A 15642-nucleotide genomic window follows, 5' to 3' on the forward strand; every position below is an offset into this window, starting at 1 on the left:
ACACAGCCGCGCTTTTTTCATTCATATTTCACTTCTCTTCATCGATGACATTGTCGTTTTCTTGTTTCATCTCTTAAAGCTTTTTTTTTTGTCCTGGGTTTTTAGCAAAAAATGGAGCTTGGTCTTGTTACATTGCTGAGAGCCGCTTGGATTGCAGTTACTCTGCCCATTGTTATAGCTCCAATACCCAGTTCTAAGCTGAGTTCATTCCATCAACTTGTTTCGAAGTTTGCAAAGAGAGGGAAAACCATGCAACCATGTTCTTGTGTGAGTTTTTTAATTTGAAAACTTCTGTCTTTGCCATTGTCTATGTGTTTTTTTTGTTTGTTTAAATTCATAATTTCTTATCTGGAAAAGAGGAAAGCCAGTTATGCATTATCTGAATTGTGTGTGTTCTATGATGAGTGTTCTTTTTCAGTTAATGTGAGGTTCAGGAAATTAACTACTGCAGTTATGGTGGGTTCAGTTAAAGTGTTAACTACTGTTATTACAAGTTGAGAAATATTGATGATTGATGTTTCTCTTTTCATGTTACTGTTTTGAGTGAAGGTTTGGTAATTCTGTAAATGAATACAGTTGTTGTAGGATTTTACTCTTATATTTCTGTTGAATGAGACCATCATTTTCTTGCACTGAAAATGTTCAGCTACCTAGCAAATGAATAAGTTGGTTTACCCTTGCTCTCGTTTAAAAGGTGATCAAGAGTAGTTCTGCTTCTTACGTGGTTCCACTATAGTTTTTTAAAAATTACTCAGAATGGGCTGAGGCTGACTGTAATTTACCACGAGGTTAATGGATACACATGGGGTTTCAAATCTGCTTTGACAAGTATCTCATGCAACTGAACTTTCCTCCAATGCAAGTCCAGAATGTTATTTGGCTTGAATGAAAATGTGCCTTTCCTATTGTGCTTTATGTAACTGCATGTTGCAGTTATCATTAAGCAGCATTTTTCAGAAGTTTAGCATAGAAACTGTTCAATTACTCCTCTTTTGTCATTTTCTCTTTCATAATATTCTTCTCTTCGGGATTGCAGGGGCATCTTTTCTTATTGATACTATTTGACCTGACTAACTAACTTACTCTGTTTTACCCTTGGATTGCAGAAATTCACTGTTCCTCATAGATTCTTCTCTCATGTCTACATGGTGGCTGTTGTGTGGACAACCATTTTACTCCTTACAACATGGTTGTATGCGTATACGATGGCACCACTGACCTCCGAGTCATTTCATATTTTACATCTTGCTAGCCACTTGACAGGAGGTTCGCATATCTTGTCATTTCATAAATCTCATTTGACAGCACTTGAGCACAGATACAGCATCTGGCGAATTGTGCTTCTGCTTTTGTTAATGGAAGCTCAAGTCTTGAGACGCCTTTTTGAGACATTTAATGTATCTAACTATAGCCCCTCAGCTCGAATGCACATATTTGGCTATCTAACTGGCTTGTTGTGAGTTTCTTAAACATCTTCCAGTATATGGCTCTCTTCTAAATAACTAGGTTAGACTTTGTTGCTGCTTGAAAACGTTTGATGGCTATTTTCTTTTCATTTGTGAATGTATACATCTATATTCATCTTTAATATACTAAATAAAGTGTCAAAATATTAATGCTGCTCCTTTTGACTTTTATTTACGTAATGAGAACGCTTTAGATAATGATCTGTTGTTTTTTTCCTTCCCAAACAATTCTTCCATGGTTAGTTACTACATAGCAGCACCACTGTCACTTTGCTGCACTCTAGCGCCTAAGGTGTTTAACTTTACTCTGAGCCTGGTGGCCGAATTCATTGTTAAAGGAAAGAATCAGATGCCAGCTATTGAAATTGATTGGTGTGGATCTGTAAATCCTCTCATGAAGCTTGGATGGAGCCAGTGGATTGGTAGTGCTATATTTCTTTGGGGTTGGATTCATCAGTGCCGTTGTCATGCAAGTCTAGTAAGTAACACTGTTTCATGGACTTGATTTGTTGTTGTTTCAAAGTTATCTATGCAATGAAAATAACAATTTAACAGATGCCAGAACAAAACAAATCGCACTTGTTTACAGTTCTATTTAAAACAAGAAGTTTTGATATTATTTCCACAAGGTGCTGCGGAAGCCCATGTTTATGTATCCATTAAAATTCCATGTATTTGGATAGGGGATGGAATTGGTACTTTGTTGATTGAAGAGGTTTAGGGAGGGCCAATTGAATTGATTGTTTGCTTAAAGGGTCATTTTGAAGTTCCTCTGCTTCTCTTACCTTCCCATTAGCTGACTGGGTTGAATCTTCATTAGGGTTCAGTGCAAGCACATGCTGAACAAGTTGATGACTACGTAATTCCTACTGGAGATTGGTTTGAAATTGTTTCATCTCCACACTATTTAGCTGAGATTGTAAGATCTCTCTCTTTCTCCATCTATCCTTTCTGCTTACTGGCCATTTTAGTGATTTCTTAGTGATATAGAGAAAATCTTATCAGCCTGTATTTCTAATGACTGCATTGTTTTTGTTTACTTATCACTAATGATGAAGGTCATATATGCTGGTATGGTGGTTGCTAGTGGAGGAGGAGATCTGACCGTTTGGCTACTTTTTGTATTTGTGGTATTTTTTTTTCTCTAGCACAATAAAATCTCCCATCGTTTCTGTACTGTACACATGAACTGAAATGTTGTATTGAGTTCTGGCAGGTGGCAAATTTGGGGTTTGCAGCAGCCGAAACGCATAAGTGGTACCTTTGCAAATTTGAAAATTACCCAAGAAATCGATTTGCTATTATACCATTCCTCTACTAATGTTTATAACCCCTTGTACTAATTTTTAATATTGTGCGCTGGCTGTGATTTCATGTGGTGGTTGAGTAACTAAGTTGCAAGTTTCAGGATGTTAGGAGGCATGCTCGGATGTATGTGAGCATAAACTGATGATGTTTTAGCATCACTGAATGAATGATAATGGTATAATGTTGAAGTGTTATTTTCAGTAAATGGATCACTTGAAATAAATTGTTTTCACCATGCCATGAAAGCATGATTGAATGAATGCTATGCCAGAAGGAAGTCCTACAATCGAAGTCTGTATGTCATGGCTAGTTATGGCCAAGTTGGTTACACTCTTGTTGAAAAAGTATACTGTGGGAGTATTCAAGCTTGTTGTACGAAAACAATACCGTTTCTGATCCGGGCAAGCGCAAAGCGCCCAAGGCAGAATAGCAGACATAGCAAGTCTTTACTCTTTACGACTCGATGCTGACACTGCTTTTATTCACGAGTCAGAGGCTATCAGTTCTCCTCATTAACAATGTTTCAAAGTTCAGAAATTCTTTAAAACTCGGTTAAACTCATCTATCATCCAGCGTTTTTTTTATATCAAACAAGAAAAACTATTACATCTTGCTTTTGATCTGGGGTTTCTTTTTTGGTGAAAAATGGTGGTTGGGCTTGTTGCATGGCTGAGAGCCACTTGGGTTGCAGTGGTTCTGCCTATTATCTCAGCTTCAATACCCAGTTCCAAGCTGAGTTCATTTCATGAACTTATTTTGGGGTTTGCACAAAGAGGGAAGATCAGGCAACCATCTTCTTTTGTGAGTGTTTTTTGATTCTTTGATGCAAAGTTGTCTATGTCTTCGTTTAGATCCATTGTTTTCTTGAGGAAAAAGGAAAGCGAAGCTATACCTTTTTGGGTTTCAATGTCTTTTAAACTAAGTGCAAATTTTTTCCTTTATCATGTTAGCAACTTGAGTGAATGTTGATTTCAGGCTCCGATCCGGAGAGACGGGAAGCTGAAATTTAAGCCAGTTTGCCAAATTTGGAAACTGAGTACCATTGTCTCTAATTCTTTTAAATTAGTACCATTATTTCAGTATGTTTGGCAATGAATTGTTGCAGCCTTGTACGATTTGCGTTTTGGTATTTCTGTTTAATTAGACCATTGTTTCCGCCATAGTTTTGTCAAGACTCAAGCTTACTCTGAGCTTGAGCTATCTGTAGCTTGCAGTGAAATTAATGAATCAGAATAGATTCGGGTTTTCGAATCTGCTTTGACACAATACTGAACTTTCCTTCACTGCAAATCCAAAATTGTTCCTCGGAGATTCTTCTCCCATTTCTACGTGATGGCTTCCATCTGGACGCTGCTCCTCACAGCATGGCTATATGCATACGCAATGGCTCCAATGAATTCTAACCCATCTCATTTTTCACATCTTGCTAGCCATAGCCACTTGACAGGGGGTTCACATATCTTTTCTTTGCATGAATCTCATTCGACACTAGTTGAGCAATACAGGGTCTGGCGAATCGTTTTCCTACTTATGTTAATGGAAGCTCAAATCTCAAACCATTCTTCCATGTTTAGTTACTGCATAGCAGCACCACTGTCACTCTGCTGCAATTGTGCGCCGGTGGTGTTTAAATTTACTCTGGACCCTGGTGTCCAAATTCATCATTAAAGGAAAGAATAAGATTACAGCCATTGAAATTGATTGGTGGGAATCTGTAAATCATCTTTATGAAGCTTGGATGGCGACAGTAGATTGGTAGTGCTATATTTCAATGCCTTTGTCATGCAATCCTAGTAAGTCACCAAACTTGATGTGTTGTTATCGCAAAGGCGTTGCGGAAGCCCATGTTTATGTATCTATTATAGTTCCATGTATTCGGATAGGGGATGGAATTAGAACTTTGCTGGTTGACCAGGTTTAGGCAGATGGCAACTGAATTATGATTGTTTGCGCAAAGGGTCATTTTGATGCTCCTCTGCTTCTCTCACCTTCCCGTTAGCTGACATGTTCAAATCTTCAATAGGACTCACCGTGGGGCGTGGGCACATGCTGAACAAAATTGATGACTGTAATTCCTACCGCAGATTGGTTGGTAACTGTTTCATCTCCACACTATTTGGCTGGGATTGTAAGATCTCTCTTACTCCATCTACTTACTGCAGGTGGCCCTTCGTGGTGTTTCTGGAAGATATGCTAGTTTTTGTTCAAGGGCATACCATCCTTTTTCAGCCTTCTGGACGTTGCTTTTGTTCTTATTTGGGGAACCTTTTAATTCCTCATTGATTAATGGAAGTTATCTCTTGATTTTCAAAAAAAAAAAAACTTACTGCAGGTGGCATATCTGGGGTTTGCAGCAGCTGAAACGCATAAGTGATATCTTCACAACTTTGAAAATTGGTTAAATTACCCAAGAACTCAATTTGCTATCATCCCATTCATCTTTTAAGGTTTAGGAGCACTAATTATATAATGCATTGTACGCTTGACTGTAATTTCCTTAAGGGGTTTTAGTACCTAAAGTAATTGTTTAAGTATCAGCATGTTAGGAGGACTACATGAAATGTGGGGTTTTATTTAAAAACTGATGAACTTTGGCATCATTGAACTAATTTATGACAGTAGGATGTCCCATGAAATGAATGATATGCACAGATACTATTTTCTAGAGAGAAAAAGATGAAAACAAAAAAAGAAAAGAAGGAATGAAATACTAGAGGAAAAGATGATTCTTGTTCTATCTGTCACACCCCACACCCACAACTTAATCTGTAGTTTAAGAAACGAACATCTTAACATATACCCAAGAAACAATTTATTCCAAGTTAAATTTCTTAATGTATCCACTTATTCAAAGTAAAAACATTTTGCTAAAAGTATATGTTCACACATTCATAAGGATTTATACATCCTTCTCACATACTAACAAAAGTTTAAAACTTCAAAATCATGAGAGCTATTCTAAAATACCAAGGAAAACCCTTTTTCAATCTAATATTGCTTTCTTGCAAACTCTCATGGAACACAAACTTGCATCCGAACCAATCCTAAGTTTACTCTAAAAAACAACAAAATATAGAAATCGTAAAGCTTAGCAAGTGGCCTAACTCTAGTTAAGGAAATGACAACCAAATACCACGTGCTAAAGCAAAAGAGACCGAATTGGGTCATTTTCAAGTACTCTAGAACATGGTATTTTAAAGGTTCTAAACAAGTCTTATCGAATGATTCAAAGAGTAACTATCAAGAACAGAGCTCTTAACTAATGAAATCAGAATTTTAAAATAGGTATAGGATGCAAAATATAGAAATATTTCAAATATCAATAATCTTCAGAATAAATGCTAAATTAGTTCATATTTTCAGAATTTCAAAAACAGATCTCAAAGTATTTTCTTAGTCATATACAAGTCCAATACCATTTCAGAGAAAGAAGAATTTTTGGCACTGGTGAATCTGATCAAATTCTGAGAATTATATAAATTACTAAAAGTTTTCCAATGCAGTTTCGAGTCAAATGGATTTTTCACTCTTATTCTTCATAGAACACAAGGAAAGCCCCCACAAACAGAATACCTGGCACGCTTTAAGCATACAGATCTATGCCCCAAAACCTGGCAGGTTGATTGGTTCGATATTTCCTGTCAACAGTTCTAATTAGGTCCATGTCTTCTTTGGCCAGCTCAAAGTCAAAAACCTGGAAATTCTCTTGCAATCTCTCAAATTTTGATGTCTTCGGGATGACACCTGTGTTTCGCTGAATTCCCCACCGGAGAACAATCTGAGCCACAGTTTTCTTATACTTTTCAGCCAGCCCCTGAAATCAAAGTGTATTGATAAACAATAAATTAGGGAACAAGTGCAGCAACTGAGTATCTAGTAGTGATAACAATGGAAAATTAATGTACAGAAGGATTGCATACTTTAAGGATTGGATCATCCAAACATGACACTGTACCAAACCATTCCGCATTAGCCGCAGCTCCTCCTAAGGGAGTATGGGCAGTAACACAGATCCCATGCTTCTGACAAAATTTGACAAGACAATCACGTTGGAAGTAGGGGTGTGTCTCAATCTGATTTACAGCAGGCTTCACTTTGGAGTAAGCTAGGCAATCTCTGGTTAAAAAGATATCATAGTTGCTGCCAAATTTACAAATTATGTATTAGATGTAATTCCAAATTTACAAGATTTGTGAGAATACCAAATGAAAGGATGAAAACTTGACACCTGATCCCAATGCTACGAACTAAACCCTTGGAAACCAGATCTTCCATAGCATGCCAGGTCGTCTCCAATGATATAGTTGTGTCTATGTCCAGGACTCCATCCTCATCCAAGGGACTGCCAGTTTCACCAATTCCTGCATGCATATAGAATACAGCAAAATCAGAGAGTGTGTAGCTTCCAAATTCTTCTAACTAGTTTCCACTTTAGGCAGCCCAGCATCTATCTGTTATTAGTTTGCATTGTTATCAAAAGAATGAAGCTAACAATTCTTTAAAATGAATTCATCAACCCCTAAATAAATAAATTCAAGCTATTTCTCTAGAAATATTAACTAAGGATGCAGTCAACACCACAGTTTTCACCATGTACACCACCAAGTTAAGCATAGTAGATAGCAATCCAAATATAACTTTCATGCTTCCGTATCAAGCTCATCTTCTTAATTCTCAAGGTTAACAGAAGTTAAACATAAAATAGTACAGTGAAGAAAGTACCCAATGTAAGGAATACATATAAACAATAAGAAAAAGCAGTCAGGAATCACCAGTGTGCCTTATGGCAACAGGAAAGTGAACTAGATACAAATCCAGATAATCCAACTGAAGCTTCTTAAGACTGTCTTTACAAGCCTCAAGAACATGCCCGTGATCAGTATTCCAAAGCTGCAATCAGACCGGATGAAATAAGCAATACATTGTACTAAAGTATAAGAAAGAAAAGTCAAATATTCAGTTAAACCAGCCTTAGTTGTAACAAAGAGGTCCTCTCTCTTAACAAGCCCACTTCTGAATGCTTCCGACAGTGCCTCCCCAACTTCTGCTTCATTCCCGTAGTCAGCTGCAAAACAACATGCATGTATCACGATAACATGAACATGACCTATATGCTACCAGGCACCAACAAAACGCGACAACACTTTCAAATCAAATAAGGCATGTGGTCAAGACTAAATTTCCTCTAACCCTCTTCCAAATTCTCCTTAATAAATCTGGGTAACTAAAGTACTGTGGAACTCTTCCTTACATATCACGGAATGGTCAATCTAGACAAGAGTACAGGACAATTGTCATAAAGTTGAAATTTTGTATAAAAACATCACAAATTTAAAAACAACTTCAACCAAGGACTTCAATCATGAATGGTTTCCCAATTTTTAGTATAACTAAACAAAGAAACGGCTTTGCAGAAAACCATTTGATTTTCCATAAAAATTCTTAAAATTTAATGTTCCATAATCATTTATGCTTATTGTGACTAATTTTTGTTCCAACACTTGAACGAAGAACTGCAGTCAAGAATTATATCCATATTTAGCTAAAATACAATAAAGAAACTCCCACTAGCATCAAACAACATCTGCAAGCTGAGCCAGTTACTCAGATATAAATCAAAACAATAGTGTGATGAAGATAGCAAGATTTATCTAATTATAATATATGCATGCAAAGAAGGAAAAACCCAGAGTACCAGCACAGTCAAAATGGCGATAACCAATCTTGATGGAGTTGATGATGAGGTCTCTAATGTCTTTTCCTTCCATACGCCAAACACCCAGGCCAATTATTGGCATCTTGAATCCATTGTTCAATGTTATCGCCATTTCTTCTTTTGCGGTGTAAAAAATAGTAGTTTGCCACTCCTCTAACACTATCGTTGATTTCGTGAAATGAAATAATGGAATTGCAAGGAGATTATATTCTTGTTTGGTTGGTTCGTCCTTGGCCTGGCCCTTTTCTGATTGTTTCCATTTGAGGACGAAAATCCTGAGCACGTGATAGAAGCTGACGTCGGATGATCAGAACCGTCCCTTGTCTTTTTCTTTTTTAAAATTTTAGATTTTGATTCCCATCTAAGCGTCCGTTTGGTTTTACCTTATGTTGTTTTATTGATCTATTTATTTTATTTATTATTTTTCTCTTAAAATATAACGATTTATCTAAATCGGAGTCATTCATTGAATTAATGTAATCTTTACCCATATATATATATAATTTCATCAACAAATATTTATTAAATACTTTTGATTATCTTTTATATTAACAAAGGAACTATTTTTTTAGTTTTCAAAGATAAGTTGTTTTCAAATTTTTTTATTTTTAACTATTTTTAGTAAAGAGAAAATTTTTTAATAAAATTATCCTTAATGAAAACTCTTTATATTTCGTGTGAAAAAAATATTGTTTCAATTACAAGAATTTATGTTGTAGTGAATTACAAAAGAACAAGTTAAACATCATGTTTAATAACAAAAAATAAAATAAACACTGTAATTCTAAGCAGATGTTATACATTAAAACTTTAGTAGCAGACGTTATACACCAAGGATAAAGTTTTAGTACTAGATGTTATATGGTAAGGTCAAAGTTTCAACACCAAATGTTACATGTCAAGCTCAAAGCTTTAGCATCAAATATTACATGTCAAAACTTTATTTTTCCTTCTAATGTCACACACCAAGTCATAAATTACTTTATTACATGTAAAGACATATTCTACCATATTTGAATAATTGAAAAACTAAACATCAATAAGCCCAATAACATATTGTTATTTACTATGTTATACTTTTTGATTTGTAGATCGATGATGATATGACAATATGGTAAGAGATAGATAAAACGAGGATTTTTATGTATGTAAACTAATAAATCAAAGAATATGTTGTTACTTTTTATATCATGCTATTTGATCTGTAAATAGATGACGATATGATAAAAAAGTAGATAGTGAAATAGTGATGGTGGTAAAATTAAATAGAGTTAGATAACAAAGGAGAAAAATGAGAAGCACAGCAGATAAATGGTGAGAGAGAAAATTAATGGTATTTAATTTATCTAAAATGTCTTCATATGGAAAAATTTGAATAAAAATATTTAACTTTATATTGATAGTTGTTTTTGAAATAGACTTATCAACAAGACTATTTTTTACAATTTCCTCTTAAATAAGTTAAAACATTTTTTATCCTAGCGTAGAGTTAAATTTAATTTAAAACTCTATAAATAAATTTATATTATCAAACTTGTCATATCTTAATGATAATAGCAACTTAGAATTAATATTTGAAATTGCAGTAAGTTTAATTTTAACATATTGGATTAAAATAAATAAAATATTCACTAAGTAGATTCAAATTAATACAAATATAATTAAATATCTCCTCACATAGATTTAGATCTAGAATATTTAGAGGATTGCTTTACAAAATCAAGGTGCATGTCAGAAACTGTTCGTTTTCCTATGGATTTGTCGAACTTGCCGAAGCTTGGCAAATAAAATTAAAGAAAAAGACAATAAAAAGGGCTTGGATCAGAAATGGGCCCACTGAGCTAAGTTGGTCCAGTAAGAAAGCCCATTACCCGACAAAAACCGGAGTGGCGAAGCCCGTTTGTGTATAAAAATTTGGTGGCTCATATTTTTTCTAACACGGTAACAGAAAAAACCAGAGGGAGATCAAAAACTCTCTCCAACACAACACAAAGCACTTTCTGACTCCTTTTCCTCAGATCTAAACGACATTGTCTCAGATCCACTGATTCCACGATGTCTTCTACTTTCAGCGGCGATGAAACGGCACCGTTCTTCGGCTTCCTCGGTGCCGCTGCTGCTCTCGTCTTCTCCTGTAACCAATCCTTACTCCCCTCCTATAAATTTATCCTTCATTTTTTTTATTCTTAATATTAGATCTCTTTAAATTCTTTTGGTATTAGATCTATTTTCATTTCCATTTATTAGATTTTGTCATGGAAAATTCATGGATCCCTATTGCTAGCTTTTTAGCGAACCAATTGAAAAAAAAATCATGAAACTTTTGTTTTTAGTGTAAATTATGAATAAATTTAGTGGTATTTGATATGGATCTTTGATGTTGGGATATGGATAATTCTGAAACAAATTATTAGTTTGATTCAGCTGAGTAAGTTTTATACTTTAAAGTTTTAGTTTTTATTGGAATTGAAGTGACAGAATTTGCATAAGTTACTGTGTTTTGGATGCGGATCTAGCAAGAATATTGCATTTCAATAAACTTGGAATGGTTTCAATTGAAAAAATTAATTGGTGAATTTAGGTATGGGAGCTGCGTATGGGACAGCTAAGAGTGGTGTTGGTGTGGCATCGATGGGTGTGATGAGGCCTGAGTTGGTTATGAAATCTATTGTACCAGTTGTTATGGCTGGTGTTTTGGGTATTTATGGATTGATTATTGCTGTTATTATTAGTACTGGGATCAATCCTAAGGCCAAATCATATTACCTTTTCGATGGTTACGCTCACCTTTCCTCTGGTCTTGCTTGTGGCCTTGCTGGGCTTTCTGCTGGAATGGCAATCGGAATTGTCGGTGATGCTGGTGTCAGGTACAGTGCTTTTATCTCCATATTGTTAACTTAGATTGGACATACTTGTTGTTGACTAACACCAAGATTAATTGGTGTGAAAATGTTGATTTAAACTTTTCATGTTTGCTTTGTGCCCTCATGGAGATTGGAGTTTACTAACGTAGTGCCTTCTCTCTGTATTTGGTTTGAGTTGTTTTTTAGAGTAAATGTTGTCCTTATCTCTAAACACGGCTCATACCAAAATGATGGAGTTCTTGTTTTAGGCACTAATGGGAGAATAATGGTGCTCTTACCGTTAGTGCTGGTTTTGGAGAATAAAGGTGTTGGGAAATATTCATGATGGTGAAATCTATTCATAGCTATAGTTTGCGAGACTGAATGTCTTAAACCTTAAGAAAATTACTGATAATGTAAAGCAACTGTTAGTGTCATATTGACATGATACAGTGATAGCAATTTCCATTTAGTCAGTTTGGTATCATCTATAGATTCCATAAGTCATAAATCTTGTTTATCTATTGCTATCATGGAAAATATTTTGAATTTTTTATGAAACTGGACATATTCTTTCAATTAATTCATATCAAATAATGTTTGAATGATTTTGTTTTGCAGAGCGAATGCACAACAGCCAAAACTTTTTGTTGGAATGATCCTTATCCTCATTTTTGCTGAAGCTTTGGCTCTTTATGGACTTATCGTAGGCATCATCTTGTCTTCACGAGCTGGCCAATCCAGAGCAGAATAGGATGCTCATCGAGCTGCTTAGTATTCTTTGATTGCTTATCTGTAGCATTGTACGGGAAAGAGTATTGATTATGCTCAGGGTAAATTGTGATTGGACAGCATGTGCAGGTTTCCCATATTGATGAAAGCAACTACTCGGGCAGTTATTTGGTGTTGGTTGCTCTTTCCTCATTGTAGAAGTAGAATTGAGTTTCTCTTAATAAAATGTTGGTGAAGCTTTTCCCTGTTTGATCTCTATTTGTCAGTGTATCTTGCAGAAATTCAAACTATTAATGGAAGTTTAATTTTGGAGATATTAATGCAATGTTGAATTCAGTTGCAAGTTGGATTAAGACTTTCTTTATTCCGTAACCACCCCTATCCTTTCCTCTTTTTTCTTGCTAGCACTTTGAACCCCATCTCACACCCTCGCCGGTCCTCCTCCTCCTCCCTCGTCTAAACTTGCAACTTGCATTGAAATAGTCGACGTTGATCCAATCCTCATTTACATCAGAACCAATTTTACTAGTCAAAATTTGGATCAATCCTTGTTATTTAGATTTGATAATTTATATTTTCGTGTCTTAATTGCATCATGTAAACATGAGATATTAACAATTTTATGGATAAATATGAATATGACACGATTAATTAATCATACTAAAATCTTAAACACGTATATAAATACGTTTGATAAATATATAATACGACATGATTAACACGTTTATTAAACGTATTAAATTAAATTTTACACAATATAATTAACACAATTAAAATTTATATGATTTATAACATGCTTATACGATTAACATAATTGATGCGATTAACATGATTAAATTAAAATATATACAAATAAAATATAATTTTATTATTTAAATTTACTACAAAAAATTATAAATATTGTAATATTAATCAAATATAATAAATTTTAATATTAATAAATTTTAATTATCATAAAAATATTAATATTTATATGAATCAATAAATAAGTCTTAACCATTCAGTAAACGTGTCTATACGACATGTGAATACTATTAAATAAATGGATAGTAAACGAGTCACGTGTTATATGAATATATAATAATACAATTAACTAATCATGTCATGTGTCTTAGACAAGTCAAGCAGGTTTAACATATCTTAATTACATCGATATATTTAATGTAGGATATACGATTAACTTAAATCTAAATACATCTAAAATTTGTATCTTATGCATATCATATTGTGTGCCGTGTATAAATATATATTGTGGTGTCGTATTCAAATAAATGAGGGCTATTATCCAGAATTTTTGGGCCAACAAGACGAAATGTGCCCTTGTCTGGCTAGACCTTCATTGAGAGATGTTGCCTTTGAGAGTAGCTAGAGCCGAGACACTGTTTCATGTTGTGGAAACCCTTACTACAAAAAAAGTGCACAAAAGGGTAGTTAAGAAGATAAGAGAGTTTACATTCCATCATTGTAATCCAATCATTTTCTTTAGAAGAAAAAGAAAAGTAAATGATGCAGAAACGCAAATTAAAGCATCTAACTTTTGGTGCAAAGGGATAGAGCAGCATTTTTTTCCAAACCGACTGACAAAGCAAAGGAAAGCAGCATCTTTTTTAGCCTTTTGTTCCTTATATGCCATTGCCATTGCATACGTCTTTCACTTTACAAAGATTTTTTGATTGGATGATAGGTTATAAAGAAATATGGTGACTCATGGTACATAAATAGTGGAACAGAACAGGACACTTAATAATCTTAGCTATAAAAGAACATTTGCTAGAATCATCAAAATATGTGTGAAGTCTGGTTTTGTCTTTAATCGAATGCCTAAGTAAGTATAAAATAAACATAGAGATAAGCTGTCTTAATTAGTGCACTGCCTCAATCGTCATTCAAGATAGTGGGAGGGGTTTCAGTATATTAGACCAGTCGACACATATTTGGCGATGAAACCAAGTACCAGAAAAAATTAGGTCACGTTTTTGTAAGCTTGTAAGGAGGCAAGGTTGGAACCCCACGTTAAATTCATCCTTATCTCTTCTGCCTTGGTCTGCCTTGTGCTTTCCACATTGCATCCTAGGCCACGTCTTGAACTCATCAGTCTCTTGTTTTTCTTTCTTTTTTGTGCTCCATTTCAACATGGTTTTTTCTTTTTTATCGCTTGAGTTTTCAATTTCAACTGCACTTATTACCTTGTCACGAAATGATTTCTTTCTTCCAGGAAACCTAATTCAACATCCATGCATGCATGCTTTGATGGTTTGGCTTCTATATTGGTACCATGTAGATGAACATGATTTCATCGTGTTTGTCTTTAATGGAACTTCTGCAAGCAAAGGACCAGTTTCTTTTTTTCACATTGATATAATTCGTACGTCTAGCAGGAAAGGAGTATCAGTAGACCGTAGTCATTCTTTCTTTACAGCTTATTATTTAGGGTAAAGTATCTCTTAATATTAGCCGGAATCTGTCTCTTTTTGGAGCATCATTAGTTTGTAGCCGAAAAAATATAGTATACTTTAGAACTTGGAAAGGGCGAGATTCACTTATAAAGAAATGATCACTTTTACTTCAAAATGTGTGGCAGAGAGATCTCAAGACAAGCGTCAATTTAGGTTAAGTCATTTTTAAACCCAACAAGATTAAAAGTACTGTTATTATATAAACACTGAAGCAGACATGGAAGATTGCATTGGATCACTAACCACAATTTCTGTGAAGGGGGGCGAAACTTTTGATCAACATCAAAATTTCGGTACCCTTGGGTCATCATCAATGCATTTACAAAGAGCAAGGGATAACGTTTGTCTGGAGATGCATCTTACGTTGGAAACCATGGCACTTTGTCTATATATATCTAGAAAAAGGTTCTTTCCCTTTTATAAATGCCGTTTTAATCGCCAGCATGAACTTGAAGTGCTGTTTCTTAGGTCATTTGCAAATTAAGGTTTCTACCTTTTTTTGGCCGAGAGGGTCGTGATTCATGGTAAAGTTGCTTTATAATTATATACCAAGTTGGTTTGGTGTGTGGTCCAAAGGCCAGAAAGCCACTAGGAAATTGGTGAAGTGCCTTTTGAATCATAACGAAGCTTAGCCAAGTAGTATCCCCAGAAGAAAAAGGAGATGCATTAATTGGCCAACGAATAGTCAGGATGCTGAATGCAAAAGTCGATAGTTTACAGTTCTCGAGACGTCCAAAGACCACATAAGCTGTCCTTGATCATTTGTAGCTAATTCACATCGGCCACGTACATGCGGTAAAGAGTTCAACATTGCCACCATGCAATTTAGATGCCAAACCGCTCCCGTGTACTCCGTTTTTTTTTTTTAAACCAAAGTGGAGGCCGGGCCGGGGGGAGGAGCGGAGCGGTCTCTTTTGTATTTGGTAGATGAGGCAGGACGGTTATGACATATGGCTGTCCTCTCCTTTATATTATTATTTATTTTTTAAACAAAGAGATTTTTAATTAGTTAAAATTTAAATATTTTAATTGAATTTGAAACATTAAAAGTTATCATGGACTGTGATTTATAATTAAAAATCGACTGTTTTGTTAAATGAAATGTCTTTTTTCAAATGAAA

At 34.9% G+C, this 15642-nt stretch overlaps 3 protein-coding genes and 1 long non-coding RNA gene across 4 annotated transcripts; 3 read left to right on the forward strand and 1 right to left on the reverse strand.

Moving 5' to 3' along the window:
* Window positions 55–3141, forward strand: LOC18607676 (polyprenol reductase 2). The gene is made up of 6 exons (XM_007041951.2): window positions 55–267; window positions 1107–1456; window positions 1710–1944; window positions 2287–2385; window positions 2525–2596; window positions 2683–3141. The coding sequence occupies exons 1-6, from the start codon at window positions 112–114 to the stop codon at window positions 2785–2787; spliced, it is 1017 nt and encodes a 338-aa protein (XP_007042013.2). The 5' UTR covers window positions 55–111; the 3' UTR covers window positions 2788–3141.
* On the forward strand, window positions 3146–5728 carry LOC18607677. The gene is made up of 3 exons (XR_001926376.1): window positions 3146–3575; window positions 3750–4862; window positions 4937–5728. It is a non-coding gene; the product is annotated as an uncharacterized LOC18607677 (long non-coding RNA).
* On the reverse strand, window positions 6103–8714 carry LOC18607678 (NADP-dependent D-sorbitol-6-phosphate dehydrogenase). Its single transcript, XM_018114479.1, has 6 exons — window positions 8470–8714; window positions 7745–7839; window positions 7547–7664; window positions 7003–7135; window positions 6695–6914; window positions 6103–6588 (listed from the first exon to the last, which is right to left on the reverse strand). The coding sequence occupies exons 1-6, from the start codon at window positions 8600–8602 to the stop codon at window positions 6358–6360; spliced, it is 930 nt and encodes a 309-aa protein (XP_017969968.1). The 5' UTR covers window positions 8603–8714; the 3' UTR covers window positions 6103–6357.
* LOC18607679 (V-type proton ATPase 16 kDa proteolipid subunit) lies at window positions 10395–12385 on the forward strand. Its single transcript, XM_007041954.2, has 3 exons — window positions 10395–10624; window positions 11072–11357; window positions 11955–12385. Exons 1-3 carry the CDS (start codon window positions 10546–10548, stop codon window positions 12085–12087), a joined length of 498 nt encoding a protein of 165 aa, XP_007042016.1. The 5' UTR covers window positions 10395–10545; the 3' UTR covers window positions 12088–12385.

Source organism: Theobroma cacao, chromosome 2 (genome assembly GCF_000208745.1).
Source record: "Theobroma cacao cultivar B97-61/B2 chromosome 2, Criollo_cocoa_genome_V2, whole genome shotgun sequence".
Lineage (NCBI taxonomy): Eukaryota > Viridiplantae > Streptophyta > Magnoliopsida > Malvales > Malvaceae > Theobroma > Theobroma cacao.

What these genes read in the sequence shown, in the direction of transcription:
- LOC18607676 (XM_007041951.2), top strand. Translation starts at nt 112, where the DNA reads ATGGAGCTTGGTCTTGTTACATTGCTGAGAGCCGCTTGGATTGCAGTT. An exon ending in CCATGCAACCATGTTCTTGT is followed by an intron (nt 268 to 1,106) that starts GTGAGTTTTTTA and finishes CTTGGATTGCAG; the next exon opens with AAATTCACTGTTCCTCATAG. An exon ending in GCCGTTGTCATGCAAGTCTA is followed by an intron (nt 1,945 to 2,286) that starts GTAAGTAACACT and finishes AATCTTCATTAG; the next exon opens with GGTTCAGTGCAAGCACATGC.
- LOC18607678 (XM_018114479.1), bottom strand. Translation starts at nt 8,602, where the DNA reads ATGGCGATAACATTGAACAATGGATTCAAGATGCCAATAATTGGCCTG. An exon ending in ACCTCTTTGTTACAACTAAG is followed by an intron (nt 7,665 to 7,744) that starts GCTGGTTTAACT and finishes GTCTGATTGCAG; the next exon opens with CTTTGGAATACTGATCACGG. An exon ending in GTTCGTAGCATTGGGATCAG is followed by an intron (nt 6,915 to 7,002) that starts GTGTCAAGTTTT and finishes TAAATTTGGCAG; the next exon opens with CAACTATGATATCTTTTTAA.
- LOC18607679 (XM_007041954.2), top strand. Translation starts at nt 10,546, where the DNA reads ATGTCTTCTACTTTCAGCGGCGATGAAACGGCACCGTTCTTCGGCTTC. An exon ending in TGCTGCTCTCGTCTTCTCCT is followed by an intron (nt 10,625 to 11,071) that starts GTAACCAATCCT and finishes TGGTGAATTTAG; the next exon opens with GTATGGGAGCTGCGTATGGG. An exon ending in GTCGGTGATGCTGGTGTCAG is followed by an intron (nt 11,358 to 11,954) that starts GTACAGTGCTTT and finishes TTTGTTTTGCAG; the next exon opens with AGCGAATGCACAACAGCCAA.